General features: G+C 39.4%; 1 protein-coding gene across 1 annotated transcript in view; it reads right to left on the reverse strand.

Annotated features, from left to right (window-relative positions):
• Positions 1-1156: 1156 nt before the first annotated feature.
• iqsec3a (IQ motif and Sec7 domain ArfGEF 3a) overlaps positions 1157-18859 on the reverse strand; it is a 126838-nt gene continuing 109135 nt past the window's right edge. Inside the window, exons 10-14 of the mRNA XM_085386312.1 lie at positions 17148-17247; positions 16568-16726; positions 12712-12804; positions 9541-9584; positions 1157-5119 (exon numbers count right to left, since the gene is read on the reverse strand). Of these exons, the coding sequence (XP_085242438.1) occupies positions 4556-5119; positions 9541-9584; positions 12712-12804; positions 16568-16726; positions 17148-17247 (960 nt within the window). The 3' untranslated portion in view covers positions 1157-4555. The remainder of the gene's footprint in view (positions 5120-9540; positions 9585-12711; positions 12805-16567; positions 16727-17147; positions 17248-18859) is intronic.

Raw genomic sequence — 18859 nt, forward strand, 5'->3', positions numbered from 1 at the left:
TCAAAATTTCAGAGTGAGAATAACTTGTCAGAGCTGGTGTTTGGGAACAAGGTTTATCTAACATTAGCAGCATATTGTTATGTCTTTGATAAACTGACCAACCAAGGACAAAATTCTGGAATGGCTTTCCCAATTCCCCAACATCAACCCTATTGAAAATGTTTGTACTATGCTTAAAAGCTCGGTTCATACCAGGAAATGAATCCATTTAAATGAACTCTACCAATTCTACCAAAATGACTGGTCAAATAGCTTGTTGATGGTTACCAAAGCATGCAGTGTGAAAGGGTAGCAGATTTAGAGAAAATCCAAAATAAATGTAAATTTGTGCACAGAGCTTTTATTTTCAAGAATATTAAATATGCTGTCTGAGCCCCATATTACCATGATATCCATGCCTGTGAGGAGTATATGTAAACTTCTGATCACTTTATTAAGGTAACTACAACTATATTTGCCTTTTCTCCTAAAATGACTTTTTTCTAAAAATGTCACCAATGTGTCTTTTTAACATGGCATTAATTCAAAACAAAAGACCAGCTCAACTTTTCAGTGTTTTACTTTTGTCTCCTGCACGGATTCGTGTTCTGAAATAGAAATGAGAAAATGCAAATAGACATTCTTTGCTACACATCGGCAGGTTCAATGTGCTGCGGTATTGCCCAGCTAAGCAATTCCTGAAAGTTCTTTACACTGTGACACTAAGGAAGGTGCTACGATGCAATACCTCCAGCACTGGCACCAGTCATGATTTCTGGTGTTACTTAAAGTACAGCATTGCTTTATTTTCTGTATTTCCATGCATGGACATGCTAGTCCACGCGGTTTGTAAATTTGCAACAGATATACTCAGATCAAAATTTTTGTGACAAAAACAGAATAATTTATAATGATAAAAATGTCTTCTTTTGCTGTCTCTCGGTGTATAAAAACAATGAGGTATTCTTACCCACTCCCACTCATGTTGAGCGTAGTTGCAAGTTTGACAAACCAGCTGACTCCTGTTGGCTCTTTTTTGCTCTCCCCCATAATCAATGTACATATCTTGCTATTTTGCTGCTGTTTTCACACTGTGATATCAACCACTGTTCTACTCACTATCTCTTCCTTGGCAGGTAGTTTACTTTTTCAGAGAAAACACCTGCTTGTTACTGAAAACAATAAGACTCACTAATAAAGATAAGTTCCACATGGTGACATAAAACTGAAGTCAAACTTACAGTATGTGGATTTACTACTAGAAGCAAACACCTCACATAAAAGTAGTGTTATGATTCATTGTTCCATGTATTCTTTAGCTATTGTATTACTTGTCATAAAACTCAAAGTAGGAGGAAAACTATGTGTGCGGGTTTATAGTGTGTGAAGGTAAAATGCTGTGTTGAGTGATGTGTAACATTTCAAAATAAGCATTTTCCCGGCAATTCAGAGTATACTGATCTTGCCACTGAATCCAATAACAAAGCAAACCATTGTGATGTATAGACTTAAATCATCTTTAATTGCATGTTAATATACCGCAAAGACAGGGAGGGTTTTTAAAGCCAACTGAGGGAGATGATGGTTCATGTTGCACTCAGTTTCCACCTGTCTATCCATAAATATTTCCTCTATTTGTATTTCTTTTACTAGTATGAGCAAACACAGTGGTGAAAAGCCAGACAAGATTCACATGTCATTCATGAAGCAATGTACTGGTATGGCAGAGCCCTTTTGTGAGTTTCTTCATGAAAGGTACCCACTACTGCACTTCCATATCATCTGCTACACTCCCCAAATGCTACATTAGTTTCCCTGCAAATGTAAATCTGTCATTTTCAGTGCGCCTCATATTTATGTTTCTTGCACACGCAGCATATCTTTCGACTAAAATGTGCAACCATGAAGAAAGGGTCATAACATACATAGAAATAAGACAAAACAAGCAAAAATGGCCATGAAAGAGGCATTTGATTTGCCTCGAGGCACAAAAACATATTTGCCCAAAGAAGCCATTCGTATTTGTATTTGAAGGGGTGTTTGTCATCGTAACAAAAAAAAAAAAAGAATAAAAATCCATGTCTGTTTTTTAAATTCCACCACAAAAATTTTCATTTTCATCATGACAAAAAAAAAATTGACCTCCCACAGCAAAGTCTTTCATACACAAATTCCAGATTTTGGGAGTAAGGGTTCAATAAGCTTTGGAACTGACATGCATGAGAAGAAGAAAAAAATCAATCATGTAATTTCTGAAAGCTGATTCAAACAAATAAATCAGCAACCGTACAATCATCATCAATCAAGGTAAAATTCATAATAGTAGAATAGTTTCTAAATTTTATTACATAACCTTCAAAAGTTCATTTCTACAATGTAGCCAGTAAATGTGTTAAATGAATCATCACAGCTCTTGATTCATTTTGAAAGCTGTAATTCCTCTCATTGTGTTATGAAATAATAACAAAAGCAATTACGGGGATAAACAGGAGCGAGGACGGATTTGTTTACAGGAAAGCTAGGATGCTACTGTGAGTAGGTCACACACACTCATCTCTGCCAACCACAACAACAGAAAGCTTTTTGTTTGTTTGTTTGTTTGTGTTTTTTGTCCAACCGCTGTCTTTTCACAGGGTGACATCCTAAGTGGAACAGGACAGACAGATGAGATAGAGACCTCCCCGCATTGGCTCTGTGATTATAAATCAACAAATCACACAGATGGAGGTCAGATGAGAACAGAGTTAACTGAACATCCATTTCACAGTACCTGGTGGGGGTTATGTATAAAAGATGAACGCATTCAGGCTATGGCGGTCGCTGACCTATTTCAGAATGACGGATGCTTGACAGGGCAATAGCAATTTGAAGAGGCTAAAGGTAGCTTGCTTGTCCTTTCTGACTGTGAATGTGGTATTTACAATCTAAGCTGAGGTGAAATAGAAAGAGATCAGATAATGCATTCTTTTTTCTCTCTCCCCTCCCTTCCATTCTTATTTAAAGCAGGATAGCCAGCAGCACAAACAATGCCACTAATGCCAGCTTTTGCAGTATAAGCTCCATGTAGTTTTTGCCTTTTTGAAAATGTCAAAATGAAAGGTTAGCACGGCAGAGAAAACAGTCACAAGGATCTGGAACAAAAGCTGGCAGTCGTACCGACGTAAAGAGACAGCGTCTGGATGTTTTGTGGGTGGACTCTGCCCGACATTTATCCACCAACGGAAAACACACAATGATGGCACAATGGCAAATTAAAATAAACACACATCTCGACATTTAAAAAGTGTAGCGTCCTAACAGAAATTCTCGGGTGAGTTCTTGGAACAAAAAAAACATATAGCGACGACACATTTGATAACCGATGACAGCACATTGTGTTGTTTTTTTTCAGTTTTTTTTTTTACATCTGAACCCACTGTAGCTTTAGAGCCATTTCAGACGATGAGACATTTTCAAAATGTTGAAAAACAAGACAAAACCTTCCCTCCATCAGCTGACAAAAGGGGCAAGAATTCCTGGAAAGCCTTAATAATGTTAGACATGAAGAGTAAGAGACGAGCATCAATCAACAGAAGCATCCTGGGTTAACTTTTTTGGCTCGGCAGCAATCTATATGATTGGTCGCCTTTGGTTCTTGTCATCCTTCACTGTAGAATGATATATGGAGAGCAACAATTGGGTGAGAATGTTTTCTGAAGATAGAAAGCCACAACACAACGGAGGAGAGGATGACAAAGACAGCTTATCGGGAGAATGTCATTTTTGCTTCTTTTTTTTTTTTTTTTAAATCCGGGGGAGTGGAGAAGAGAGAAGGCCCTCCATCACATAAATAAATAAGCAACAGCGCAAATGGGTAGATAACTTTTTATGAAATATCAGTTTTGCTATTCTTTTTTTTTTTCTTTTTTTTGCTCCTTGAACAAGAAGCCTGAAATGACTATTTTCTCAAAGCAAAGGAGTAGTGTGTTTTTTTCTTCTTCTAGCCCTAGCATTTAGTCAAGTGCAAAGAAGTCAGTGTTTAGTGGAGGCATATGTATTTTGGCACAGAGTTTCAGTTAAGTGTCAGCTATGCGCACGTGTGCACATACAGCACAGTAGGCATGAGGCTTGGGATGATAAAGCGAACAGAAGCAGAAGATCCTTGATGTCTTTCCATCCATTACAAGAAAAATTCAAAAGATTTGAGGGATTCGTGTGTTTCTGTTGTTGCTGATAAATACTGGAACTGGAAGGAATCCATCCATGAAGTGAATAGCAGTGAGTTTTCTCTAGAGTTAAAACTGACAAAAAGTTATAGAAATTTGTTAAAACTACATAATATTTCAAAATACATGTGGAATCAAGTAAAACTTTATATACGCACTATATTTCTTCTTATCTCTTTTAAAACCTTATTTTTTTTTAAATCTTTTTTTCCTTAAATTTATGCATATAAGTGGGATTTTTATTTTTTTCATTATAGCTTCATCTGTATGTATATATGTACAATATGTACTGTTAGATAGGAAGAGAAGTGATAGGGTTTATGTGGAAGTATGTGTCTGTCTTTCAGGGAGAAAAATTTGAATTCATTTATTTACACCATGCTCCGAGAGCCACTTGGGGTCCGGTGTAGACTGAGGCGGGGGTCTGGGGGTATGTACTGGTGCGGGTGGTTGTAAGGTGGAGGCGGGGGAGGCAGTGGGGGCTGGTGGCCGTCGCTGCCGTGTGAACCGTTTGGCGAGCGGACAGGGGTGGACATGGCGGAGTGACTAAGCTGATGGTGGCTGTGGTGATGGTGATGCTGGTAGTGGTGGTGTGTGGGCGTTTGGCTGAGGAAGGCCTCCATGCGTCCATGGCTGCTGTTGTCGAGCATGATGACCTTGACAATTTGCTGACACTGGATGAGCGCCTCAGGCCGCAGGTCAGCCATGCTGACACAGGGCTGGTGGTGCTGCTGGAGGGGGAGATGATGGGCGGGAGTGCTTGCCGCTGACTGCAGCTGCAGGTGCTGTGGTGGAGGCGCAGGCCCTTGGGTTACCCCCTGGGGCCCCTGCTGGAAAAGCACCTCTCCCCGGTGATTAAGAAGGGCCGCGCTCTCGGGGCTCCGAGCCATGCTGCTGCTGAGCTGGTACGTCTGAAGCCTGTTGTGAATTGACACCTAGTTTAGAAAACAGCCAAGAGAACAGCATCAAATGTTATAAAACTGGTTCCTCCTCTACAATCCGTCAAGCCCTCTTTTTCTTTTTTTGTGGGGGGAGTGAACGCACAGCACACACACACACACACACACACACACACGGGGCATGCGTGGGGGCTTAGGTGTTAAGGATCGGTGGAGGTGTAAAATTCTGTGACTACAATATTCTCCCCTCCCTCCACCCCCACAGGTACTGGGAACAGTGCTGGATGCTGGGAACACCAGTGTGTGTGACTGGCGTCATTGGTAATAGTGGTGGGGAATGGGGATAAGAACGATGCTAGAGGACGGTCCCGGTGGTTCCAAAGGGGACACTGAGGGCCCCCGTGTCTCCCTTCCAAACCACTGTGTGGCACTACGGTGACAGCGAACACGAGGAGACTTGTGGGTCGAGGTAAGCAGAACATAGACCAAGGTCATACGAAGAAGAGGGAGAGGTGGAAGAAGAGGAGGAGAGGAAGTGAGCAGAGTGACAACCACAGACGTCCACAGGCAACAATCAATTAGAATGCAAACCTCCAGATGTCCCATTTGTTTCAGCACTCTGATTTCTATAGGCAGTTTCCCTCAGCTTTTCCCCCCTTTATCTCTCTTCCTTTACTATCTTTTTTTATGCAGCCTACTTACAGAATTGTATAACGTCTCAGAGTTTCAGAAATGTGTATCTCCGAAAACATATGGCAAGAAATTCAAGGAACTGAGCACAATCTGAAATGCACACTGTGTACGGTGGAGATAATTAATGCAAAAAGTACCCCGATGGTGTATTTATATAAATCTAACATTTGAGCGTGGAAGTCGGGTGGACTGCTAGACGAGTCTTCAGTGATAGTTCTCTAGGGGTCTTAAAGGACATTGAAAGCTCTTATTTGGATGTTGGCTCCCTTTTGTTTTGTTCTGTGTCAAGATGATCCCACACTGCTTCAACAATGTTAAGGTTCAGGCAGTGGGGAGACCAATCCATGACTAAGAGTTCCATCATGTGATTTTTCAATCAGATATGCTTTAAATGCATTGGCTGTGTTTGGGATGACTGTCATACTGAAGCTATATATGAAAATGAACCTGTATGCCAATGAGACACATTTCAGAAGGTATTGCATGCTGAATCAAAATCTGGAGATCCCCAACACCACTAGCTGAAATGCAGCCCCAGACAAATTACAGAACCTCCAGCATATTTCACATGCAGAAAGTCACTGTTATGTCTGTCTCCTAACCTAGCTACATAGTAACTGGACTGGCGCTGCTTTGTACAACTTGCCTCATTCACACCAGCACCTTTTTCTACACATGTGCTTTCTGTCTAACAGTTGCACAATTCTGTCAGGTCCTTTTTCTCAAATATTTTTTCTGGACACGCTACGGTATATCCCACGTTTTTGGCAAAAAATACTTTGGGAATCACTGCAAAACTTTCTTTTATTGCTCTCCAGGGGATAAAAGGCATATGATATGATTTGAATTTTTCATGGATTCAGCTAAAGAACAAAGAACAAATTATGCTTTGACAGGCTACAAAGTGCCTAAAGATACCATTTAAAATAGTTTCTTTGCAGAATTGTTTGTTATATGCAGACACAACACTGATTCATTCCTTGAGTTATGTGGTGGAGTTAGGTTTCTGCAAAATATAAAGAAATAAAGTATAACTCAAGACTTTTATCACAGTACATAGTCTCCTACATGGAAGTGTATAATAGTGTATATTAAGAGTTTGGGACTTTTTACATGTATTTTGAGCTTCTTAACCACAGCACAACTATCTACATATGCTTCCAGTTTTAATGTGTCGATCAGAAAACATTTTACCACCAAACCTCTTCAGAATGCCGGCTGTGTGAATATAATAGTCTTTGAAGTTGAAGTATCTTAAGGTTAGAAAGGTCTTACAGTAGTGTTCGTCCCTTCTTTTAAAGCAGTCGGTGTGACTCTTGTACGAAAGAACTCAATTAACATTTTCTCCTTTTGAATGTGCCAAGAGTCACTTCTTCTTGATGACTTACCATACAGTATCAGTGAGCTCTAAATCACTTCAGATAAAGAGTGAAGGATTTAAATGACTTTCTTGTGCCTTTCAAAAGTTTTTTTTCTCAGTAAAAAATAGATTTGTTTAACAGATGGTCCAAATTAGTCAAGAATCACAAAAAGCTCATTAGTTTAAGCCCAAAAGGATGCCTTCGCATGTATCTGTACTAAGCACAAGTTTGTCTTTGGGCTCTAAAGCCATTATTTTGCAGCAGGTGTAATTAGAGATTTGGATTTTTACATCTGGTTCTTCTACACTCAACAAGTCCAGCAGCTTGGCGCAAAAGCAATAAGAGGTGGAAAAAAAGTCTTATAGAGTAACAAATCCAAAACTTTTGGCTCAGATCAGCATCAGTAGCCCTGCGTCAGACTGGTAATCTGTTCAGGGTATACCCTGCTTCTCGCTCTATGCATCATACAAAGACTTGCATATAAAAGCACTCAATGGAACACTATCAGACATAGGTCCTCTCAGACCTCAACATTACTGAAGCAGTGGGGGATCATCTTGACAGAAAATAGAACAAAAGCCAGTCAAAATCCAAAGAAGAGTTCTGAATATCCTTCAAGAAGCCTGGAGAACTATTCCCGAAGACTACTTAAAGAAATGACAACAAAGCTTACCTAAGAGAGTTCAGGCTGTGTTGAAGAATAAATGTGTTCATCTAAAATATTGACTTTCAAGCACGTTAGACACAAACTTTTTGACTTATATGTTAGGTTTCCGTTTATTTTTGCACATGTTTAAATAAATCTTCACACCTATTTGCCATGTTCCTTGCAAAATATGAAGAAATAAAGGGTGGCTCAAGACCTGTGCACAGCACTGAATAAACTTTTTCTCGAAATCTTAAAGGCTCTGACAACAACAGGATTTTAAAAACAACTAACGGCCATTTTGTAACAACACAGTCGGCTTGTTGTCACTGCTCTGAGGCAGATAGTAACGTTAGAATCTCATCACCTTATCAAATCTAAGATTAAAAGCTTGCCGCAGGATTTGGTATCCTTAGATTTCTGCCTCTAGTATAAAGAGGCTTTTTTGGAGTGGACCCTCCTGGTTTTTGAGATAAATGTGTTTGGACAGCTAGTGGCTCCCCACCAGAGGCTGACATTTAGGCTACTGTAGGCTGGATGGCAGAGAGCAAGATGGCTGGTGAAGGTAGTTCAGACAACCATGAAGATTGACCCGAGGTAGAACTGACCTGAGGCACACAAATGAAAAAAAGAAATGGAACGAGAATGACCTGAAGCCAACCCTGTGCAAAGAAATGATGAAAAAAATACATTGTTGGGATTGGAGTATGTCCAAATTTACTACAGCTAAAATCTTAGTCTTATAATTTGATTTGCACTCTAATTTTTTCTTGCTAGTTTGTCGAATGGCTTTTGTATCACAAGCACTCTGGAATCTATAACGCCAATGATGTGACTGCACATGTTTTCAAATTAAAGCCGATAATAGTTCATTATTATGACTATGAAGCATCTGATAGAACTTATGAATTATATTTGCTTGAGCCAGCACCTGAGCAAAAGACATACAGTGTAACATATACCAGTGGCTGTGTGGAATTAAACAGCCACTGAATGTCAAATTGACCCCGTGTATTTGGCTTTTCAATCCAAGCCTAAACTCCAGAGCCACAAAAAACAGAGGCTAATAAAGGTCACCTGATGCTTCAAGGATACACATACTGTGTAGTTCCATTTCCTGTGTTTCTTGCACAAAATGTTCACACGAGAGGTCCCCCTCCCCCCAGAGGTCTGGCAAAAGGGTGGGGAGGCGACCATTCCAGGTCAAATGAGCGTTAAAATTATCCGCCTGCATGCTGCTGTGTTAATTAAGGTCTCAATACTGCATGCGGGTACACACACAGTAAATGCATTTCACACATGTCCTCAGCTTTCCCCAGCCTTTTTTTTTCTTCGTTTTCTTGAAAGGCCCCAAAGGAGTCACAATTTCTGCCTGAGCTTGCGAAACTAATTACAACCTATTTCTTTTTTTTGGCTTCCAGATCATATTTAAGCCTGATGCGTTTTCAGCGTGAGGACAACCTGCTCTGACCGCTGTGAGTGTATTAATTCTCCCGAGCCATCATATTTAATTTTTACACGACAAAGGAGTCCTTTTATCTAATATTTTGTTTGATTGGGTTACCTCACATGCCCGCTGCACATTACCCAGCAGCACTCGTTCTCTCACGCACTCTTCACCCACACTTGCTTGACGCTTCTAATCCTAAAGATACTCCTGAGTTTATCTTGTCCTACCTCGATACTGCCACTGCAAAGACTCTCACTGCACTCACTTACCTGTTGTTTGGGACATAAGCCTATTATTAGGCACTTACCTCTACTGCATTGTGTCCACTTCTGTCATCTATCTCCTGGTGTCCTGCAGGGGGGAAAACAGAAGGGAAAAAGGGACAAAGGTGGTGGCAAAATCACTCTTTTTTTCCAAGATAAAGATAAGGAATTTTAGACTTGCTTGAAGCAAGCAAGCAATCAATCATTATGCAGAAGAACTTCTAGAAGCAAGTGAAAATTCAGTAAACCCCTCTCTAAAAAGCAAATGTACAATCAGAGCTTAGCATCAGTGACTTTTCATGGCAGGCTCTTGAAATCTCAAGGAATGGCATAAACAGCATAGTTTAAGGATGTTTGCTACTGTAGAGGTAGTCTATAAACACCATTAACTTTACATCAATTGTAGTTATAGTCCGTGATGCTGCCACATCAGAATTTATTCTTTTTATTTGAGTTGGGGAAGCTACCCTCCACAAAAAGCCAAAACTATCACTTATCCTCTCTTGCAAGATAGGAAAAATGTTAACAAAGTATAAATTTAACCTGTTACAAGTAATGCTAACCCTCCAAGTCATCACTGTGTTAAAATGAAACAGTCTGCTCTCCTGTGTCTTTATCATAATGCCATGCATGCAATTAGTTAGCCTCACACATTAAGAAAATGCTACTGATGTCAAGCTCTCTTATGAGGACAAATGACATAAACACAAGATACCAGTAATGAAAATCATTCACCTAGAAATACCATCACACTCACAACTGCATTCATGCAACTTTAAAGCTTTACTAATGGAACAAATGTGTCTATCTTCAAGCTTGGATGCAGCATAGTACAAGAATGCTAAGGAAGGATGGAAACAAGTGCTCCAGTTCAGAATGAGTGTAAGGAACTTCCAGAGATAATGTCTCCTGTGTTTTGGTGTTGCAGTTATTGAATTTGAACTCAAAGATGTGAAATATCCTATGGCTTGCAGTTATTGGGATGGCTATAGAACACAGGCTGTCCCTCTCTCCCTTCTGTGTACCTATGATTCAAACACACTCACAGAGCCTCACATACTGAACTGCTGTCCAGAAGCCACCTTGTAACCTCATTCAGAAGAGTGCCCAATAAAACAGTGTTTATTATCATATGTCTTTAGCATCAGCATTTTGGGAGAAGCATGAATAGACGATAAAAAGATTTTGGTTATACAACCTTATGTGTTCATGACAAATAAAAGTTTATTTTTAAAATTACTTAAAAATGAATGCAAAACTTTTACATGGTTTTAGGCTACTTTTTAGGATCTACTGCTGGATCTAGTAACAGCATAGTCGTACCTGGGTCAGTTACCCAGTGTTTTTGTGTTATTAAAAGGCTTTGATTTCATTAGTTTCATTCTAGTCTCTTGTTTTCTGTTTCTGTGCTCTGTGTTCCTTGTTCCCTGTGTCTCCTCAGTCAGTGTCAAGTCTGTGTCTTCGTGGATATCTCTTGTTTCCCGTTTTACTTTGATAGCCTTGTGTCCTGTGTTCAGTGTTCAGTGTTTTGAGTTTTGCTTTCCCTCTGTCTTATTATGTCTGATTAGTCCCAGCTGTATTTCCACCTGTTCCCCATCCTCTCGTCATCCCGCCTGTGTATTTTAGTCCTCAGTCTTCCGCTTGTTGCCGTGTTGTACCACGCCATCTGCTGTGCGGGTTTCTTTGTGTTTCCGGTTTCCATTGCTCTGAGTTCATTGTTCCTAGTTTTCCAGTGTTTCAGTTCTTAGTTCCTGGTTTAGTTTAATTTGTCCTGAGTTTATCTTTCGAGTGTCTGCACAGTGCAATACAGCTGCTTCTTTAAGTTCACCCTTCTATTTGGGTCCTCATCCTGTCCGCCACAGCACCAAACCGTGACAAGTGGCAACAACCTTGACAGATACACTCACTAGCCACTTTATTAGATACACCTTGCTAAGTTCCAATTTTGATTCTGTTTTGCCTGCAGAGCTGCCTAAATACTCAGTGGCACAGATTCAGCAGGGGCTGGAAACTTTGGTCCATATTGACATAATAGCATCACACAGTTGTTGCAGATTTGTTGGCTGCACATGCATGATGAGATTTTCATCGCAAAAGCGACCTATTTTTTGATCTCTGGTGAATGTAGAGCCCATAGAGTGCAAATGTTAAAGAAACCAGTTTGAGGTGGTTTGACCTCTTTGACGTGGCTGGGACCCTACCATTGAATGTTGGGGTCTTTGGCTTCTGTAGCCCATTTACTTCAAGGTTTGACATGTTGTACAATCAGATATATTCCTCCTTATTCTGGACTTTCTCTGCTGAACTCTGGCATCAACAAGGTATTTTAATCCAGAGAACTGGTTGTATGGGAAAATCCCAGCAGATCAACAGTTTGTAAAAGGCCAGGCCGTTTAGTACTAATCACCATAACACCTTCAGAGTCCCCTAAATCACATTCCTTCACCATTTTAATGTTTGGTTTGAACTTCACCAGGTCATCTTGACCATTGAGTTGAGTTGCTGCCATGTGATTGGCTGATTAGATAATTGTGCTAGCAAGGTGTTGATCAGATATATCTAATGAAGAGGCCATTGAGTGTAATTCATAATATGGTGTAGAAAGTATTGTGAGTACTATGAATATTTCATTCTTTCACGATCAAGGGGGGGAGAAAAAGCCCTGTTACACAAAAAAATCTAATTTGAATTCTCATTTATTGAGCTTGTATTCATTAAGTGTAGCTCTAAGACCCTTTCACCTGGTTCTCTTTTTAAAATGAGACAGTTTCATAACAACTAGTAAGCTGTGAAAGAGAGAAGTAGAAGTGAGAAGCCCAGTTTAGTTTACTTTGAGAAAGACATTGTTTGAAAGACTATACCCCATTTCATGTGACTTTGGAGGACTAGTAACTACACCTGAAACTAGGCGAGGCTTAGCTAAAGGTGATTTTTGCGCATTTACAGTCTTTACAAGCATTGTACACATCTTAAATTACACAGTGTTCTTGATGTTAAATGCTACAGGTAGTGCCTAGTTTTTGAAGATATGATCAAGTTCATAAAAACAGCAGCAGGTAAACAAATTAACAGCGCAGTTGGTGTCTCTCCAGTGGGATTCAATAAGCAACAGTATGCACACACACACACACACACACACACACACACACACACACACACACACACACACACACACACACACACACACACACACACACACACACACACACACACACCTGATGGGGAGCCCTGTTTACCGCGAAGCTCTAGCTGTGTGCCGTTGTTCTTTACCGAGTGTGTCTTGGCTCCCTGCTGCTTTTCCAGCTCCCCTGCAGAGAGCAGAAAACAAAAATGATCATCCTCATAATCACCATGACAGAGAGAGAAAGGAAGTTGATAGATTGGTGGATGATGATGGGTAAGAGCAACAAAATTAACCAGGAAATGTTTTTCCTTCAAAAGCGAGCACACACACATACACACTCATGCACATTTCTCCCACCCACTCTCTTCTCCAGTCTCAACACACACCTCTTCATCTCGCTAATTAAACTTCACACTTGATGGTAATTGCATGTCATTTCCAATCATCATGACTAAATGTTGTTTTGTTTCCAACACAACACTGCATTCTAATTTTGATGCTGAGCCACAAAACTGCCAGGTGAGACTTTGAGGGTGCGGTACAACATGTCCGCATTCTGAGACTAAGAGATAAACGGAAAGGGGGGAAAAAAAGTAAGCTCAAGTTCCATCGATAGAAAACTAAAAATATAAATAACAGTCTTTATTTGAACTGAATCAGTAATTTACTTGGATGTTTCTTGTAAAGTCACATGTGCAATACAACATCTACCATGAGTGATGAAAAATCCAACAATAAAACGATTGCTTGGTTTGAAATGTAGTTGTACTTTCAATAAAATTATTATAGTGGCTATAATTATGTTTTTTTTTTCATTACTAAACATTATTAAAACACTATGGCTCATTACCAAAGCATTATGATTTTAATATGCACTTTTCCGTATTAAAGAGGGAAAATGTCCATAATGTAAAGTTGGATTAACACGCAGGACTATTCCCTGTTATCAATGTCAGTGATCTGTGTAACTTTAGTTAAACCCTGGAAAGACCAGTCTCAGTATTGACTGTACAGCAGTTGGACCAACCAAACTTAAGCCCAGCTGTTTTAGGCGAATGCATGCCTGGCATAACAACATCTCAACAGTGCCTAGCAGCATGCATTGAGAAGATACTATAGTTAACAATCTCTCACTGTCTTTAATAATAATTTGCTGTTAGCCAAACAGCTGTTAATAGTTTTGCTGCTTTTGCCAATTTGCTTTAAGGGGGGTGTTGTGCATTCAGAAATGCTCTTTTGGATACCTTGATTGTAACAAGTTACTGTTGCCTCTCCTCTGACCTCTGTCATCTTCACCACATCTGCACGTATTGAGTTGCCACTTGTTTGGCTTGATATATATCTGTGTACCTAAGATGTACCGAAGGTGGTTGGTGAGTATAAGTAAGAAAAAGCTAAAACTAAAAAAAAAAAAGAAAAAAAGAAAAAGAAATTTTGAGTGTGCTAATGTACCTGCTGCCATTTGAGTTGTCAGCAGTTAACAGGATGTAACAGGATGATGATTTATGATGAACCATCAGATAATAAGAATTTTTTTTCTGGACGTTGCAAAAGTATTGGGAGCTTAATGTAAGTACCTCTAGCTAGATAAAGAGACAGTGAAAAGATATCAGGGACATTTTATTTTTAAAGGCCACAGCAGTAGGCATAAATTGAGCTACTCAGGGAGCCTCAGGATAATGAATTATATATAAAAACTGTCATGTTTTATAAGCCTTGAAAGTCACCTTTAATATTTTTTAAGGTTTTATTTTGACAGTCAAGTATAATTTGGCTAAAATTATTGGAAAGGTAAAAAAACATGCAGAGTATGAATCGGACTATTGGAAAAGTGTTCAAATGTCATTTTTATTATGAAGTGGATTTCATTTTGAAAGAACAGAACATGTAAATTCATTTTGTTTATATAATAGTGGTCATAACAGGAACCACTAATGCAGCCGCTACCTTTTTTTTTTTATCCCTTTTGAGCTTTCGTTTTGAAAGTCCTGAAAATCCAGTGGTATTTACAAGCCCTGATAAGCAGTTTTTCATTTGAAAGTCTAGCAAAATTCCTGTAAAACCTGTCAGTCAATAATACTTTGACTAAAATTGATCTTACAGTGAACAACAGTTGTGATGAATTGCATCAAAGCATCAATAAAAACAGGACACACCGATCCCCACTGGATCAGCCATGATGAGTTTTAAATTGAGAGAAAGGGTGACACCAGTCACCAGTTGCTATGGTGACTAAAGCTTGTAAAAAGAACAGGAGGTGTGAGCCTACTGTCCAAACAACTGAGAGAAACAATGGAAGTGGGTCTCGAAGAAAAGTTACAAGTGATATCGGAAAAATTGATTCATCACGAGTGCCAGAGACTTCCCAAGTATAAAATACAAAAGTTTCACATTTTATTGTGAAATTCCAAAACCTGTTTTATATTTATTGGCTATAAGCAAGGTGGTGGGAAAAGGCTGGGCTTTAATGGCATTTGTGAAAGTAAGTATTTTCTAGGCGATATCTCTACACTGTTCTGTTTTAAATCTAATTCTTTATGAAACTTAAATTGCTCCTGTGGAAAGAAATCCAAAGCCTTGTAATCCAAAAAAACTTTGAATTATAAATATGGAAATCTATATGACAAATTGGTATCAAAAGCCAGAGCCCACTATTCTCACTGGAGCTGTGGATCTTGGTATAACTTCTGTGGGAGGTTCTCAAAGCTGAAGGATGTCAAAATGTTAGGTGGAATAATAATAGCAATAATAATAAGAAGAAGATAAAATCTGACAGCTAATAAATAGTGAGCTTTAATGCCAATCAGTAAGAATAATAATGAGAAGAAGAAGAAGCAGCAAAAATCTGAAGAATAATAAGCCTGCATGCTTAATGCTGTTGCACTGGCACGCTCAGTCGGTGTAACTATTAGCTCGGGCTTAAAATTCTGTGTACAGTAATTTGGTTTAAACTGTGGCGAAACTAAGAAATTCTGTGGTGGCAAAGAATTACGACAATATTTAATTTACCTTTATTAAAAACAGCAGCGAGAGGGGAAAGAAATTCAAAGAGGGAAACTCGAAACAGAAGTGAGCTTGCCGCAGGCCTGTTTACTAATCTGCTGACAAAATCAAGCCCCTTGGAGGAAAACGATGGGAAGTTTGTCTGTTCAGGTGACAGCTCTTCCTTGTTTTCAAAATGTTTATCTATCACCACCTGAGAAAAAAGTTTGCCTTTGCAAATATAATAAATGTGTCCCAACATCCACTCTCTTATGTTTTAGCACAAGTTATTCCAGCCTTTACACAGCTCCAAGAGAAAAATAATTTCCTTCTGTCAACACCTGCCTATCTCCGTATGTTGTTGCCTGCTCCCCCTTGACTGCAGGGCCTCCCGCTCTATCGAGGGTAAGGCAACTGCATCAAAACCCAGCAGGGATCCTCTCTTTGAAGCCCACTGGCAGAAGCTAGGCTGCGGACACACTTAGGTTGTCCATGTGTTGCAGTGACTCATTGTCTAGAGCAAGTCAGATGCCTGGCTGCTTTGAGGAGCCCTGACCTATTTTCACCTCCGTATCATTGCCCCCCTGCAGTGTGCTTGAGCTGCAGTGCATCAGAAGGTTTTTTTTTCTTTCAAAACTCAGTCTGAAACCACACAGATGGGACACAGACAAGTAGTTTGCGCATAATACCAAAAAGAAAAAAGAAAAATGAAAAAAAAAGACATATTGATTCTCACATCTAAGAAGATCTCTAACACCCCAAGATATGACATTATTGATTTGGTGCAAAATGTAATAGCATTTGACCCTTCTTCAGTTGTAGGGAGTATTGCTACAAAAGGAATAGACACAAAGTTGACGATTATACTCAAACGCTCAACATCATTCCAAGTAAAAACAACAATTATTGTTGTCAAATTATATCAATTCTATAATTTGATATGGACAATTTAGAAAGATTCTCACACTCGATGCGTATCTGTTCCATCTCCGTCACTTCTGCGATTGATTCCTTTAGGTCTTCCACAAACTTGAGCAGCTCCTCGGCACTTTGAGCACAGAAGTTTAATACCTGCTTCTTGTCTGATCCGAATGGTGAGAGGATGGTGATTCCATGGGGGTAGTCTGCGGAGTACATTAAACTGTTGAGTGAAAGGCATATCTAAACTACTTTCCTGGGTGTCTTAGTTACAAGTGTGATCATAAAAAGACTTCTAAAGGTCACTCTGAGCTGCAAACTTGGGCTTGCTTGCAAAAATGTCATGCAGCATGTATTGAATGGGACTGGGAGAATGACATTTCCAGAAATTGAAATGCAAGATTGGAATAAAACCGATAATAGTTTGATGCTGTCAGAAAAAAATAAAAAGACTATTGTGCTTAAAATAAGCCCTTTAAGATAAAGCAACAAATTATACAGTCCTTGTTCGCTTCGAATTTCGACAGATATTTTTTTCTCTGTGCAAGCTTGGAAATGGTAGATTTTAGCAATGACTTAAGGAGATATCAAGAGGGGATTTTTTTTCATACCAGCATTGTGACTTACATTCATTTTCAAAAAGGTGAAACTGCATGCCAAGTAGTCCCATGGCTTTGCAGAAAGTGTAGGCCGCGGAGCTCTTCTTCTTTGGACAAAGCTTCAAGATCTGTAGAAATAAACAACATCATGAGCCTTGTAGTAAAATGTTTGAATGACAGAACTGCCTATTTAATTCCTTGTTCCATGTTCTGAACACTTCCAAAAATCTTGCCAGAGATTTCCATATTGCATAACAACATCAAAGGCAGTTGCGAAAGAACAAACTATTTGAGCATTTAAAAACATCTGTCACAGGCTGGGTCTCTGACCCAGCATTTTGTGTTTTATTTTGTAATTTTTGAAGCTTTCATGTTAGTTTGGTTATAAGTTTGTATTGTTCTTATTTAGGGGTCAGTGGAGGTTTAGGTTAGTGATTGTTTATCATCTGTCTCGTTGGTTTCTGTGTTTGGTTCCTTGTCTAGTCTGTCATGTGTGTTAGGCCTGTTAAGCTTGTGTTGTCGTGTCTAAGTCTGCATGTTTCCTGTTTTATTTTGAAAAGGGTCTTGTGTTCTGTGTTCATGTGGTTAGTTTTACTCTTTCCTGTGCATCATTATGTATATCCAAGTCAGCTGTTTCCTCGTGTGTCTCCACTTCCCCTGATCGCCTCGTGTGTATTTAAGTCCTCTGTTTTCTGAATGTCATTGTCAGGTCGTCTGTTATCCCCACCATTGTTTTAGTCATAGAACTTCATAGTGTTTGTTTCTTAGTGTTTTTTAGTTTGCTTAGGGTTCCATGTTTAACTCCTGCTATCATCCAAATAAAGGATCGCTTTCTGTTTAAACCTGCAACTCCTCGACCACATCTGCTTTTGGGTCCTGTTTCAAAAAACACACTGGCGCACCCCGCCGTGACAACATCGAGAGCGGATAGTCAATACTAATGTACACTACAACCTTCCAAGTGTTTCAGATTGCGCGCCAGTGCTTATATCAGGATATATCGTGGCTGTTATGGAGCTCCTTTTTTTTTCCACTGAATGACCTTCCAGATAGAGAAAGATGAGGCATATCTGTTTTCCAGCACTACTGTGAGGCATAATTTACCAGGAAAGGCGTATTAAACCAATACATCACATTGGCACTTTAAACACTTATTGACATTTTCAAGCTGCTGTAACAGGGGCCAAATTCAAAGAGAAGTCCCCTTCACTTTCATCCCGTAGTGAAAAATTTTCAAAGACAACTTCTGTCCCGCTTTCAAAGCTGTCACGAGAAGACATCCTTGCGAAATATATCGCTCCGCTAACTTTTAGTGCCAAATGAACAGAATTGCACTGTGATGTTGGACAATAGCTTCTTTAGTCTTTTACTTCAAATTTGAGTTTTAACAACCTCTCCTGCAGGTCCCAATTACTTTTATGCCTCCATAGAAAGTGAAGTAATATGGCTATGCTGCTTTTTGCCTTTCCTGTATGTTGTGGCATTTGACATAATTATGAGGTCAGTTAAATACATTGGATAGATAACTCCTATGCGCCTCTTAATGAGAACATTATGTCCAACATTTAAACCTTTGATAATTCCCACATCTATATAACTTTGGATCAAATGAGCAGCTAATCTGTGCTGTCCTCAAGTGAAATGAAACTATATTACCATCCTTTAAAGCAGCTCTGTAGAGGACAGATCTTTGATTATTATTATTTGCTTACTATAATTAAAAGAAATGCCTGGAGATGC

The sequence above is a fragment of the Rhamphochromis longiceps genome, linkage group LG17 (assembly GCF_057381845.1).
Source record: "Rhamphochromis longiceps isolate RC_006_pf linkage group LG17, R_longiceps_female_GT1.1, whole genome shotgun sequence".
Taxonomy (NCBI): Eukaryota; Metazoa; Chordata; class Actinopteri; order Cichliformes; family Cichlidae; genus Rhamphochromis; species Rhamphochromis longiceps.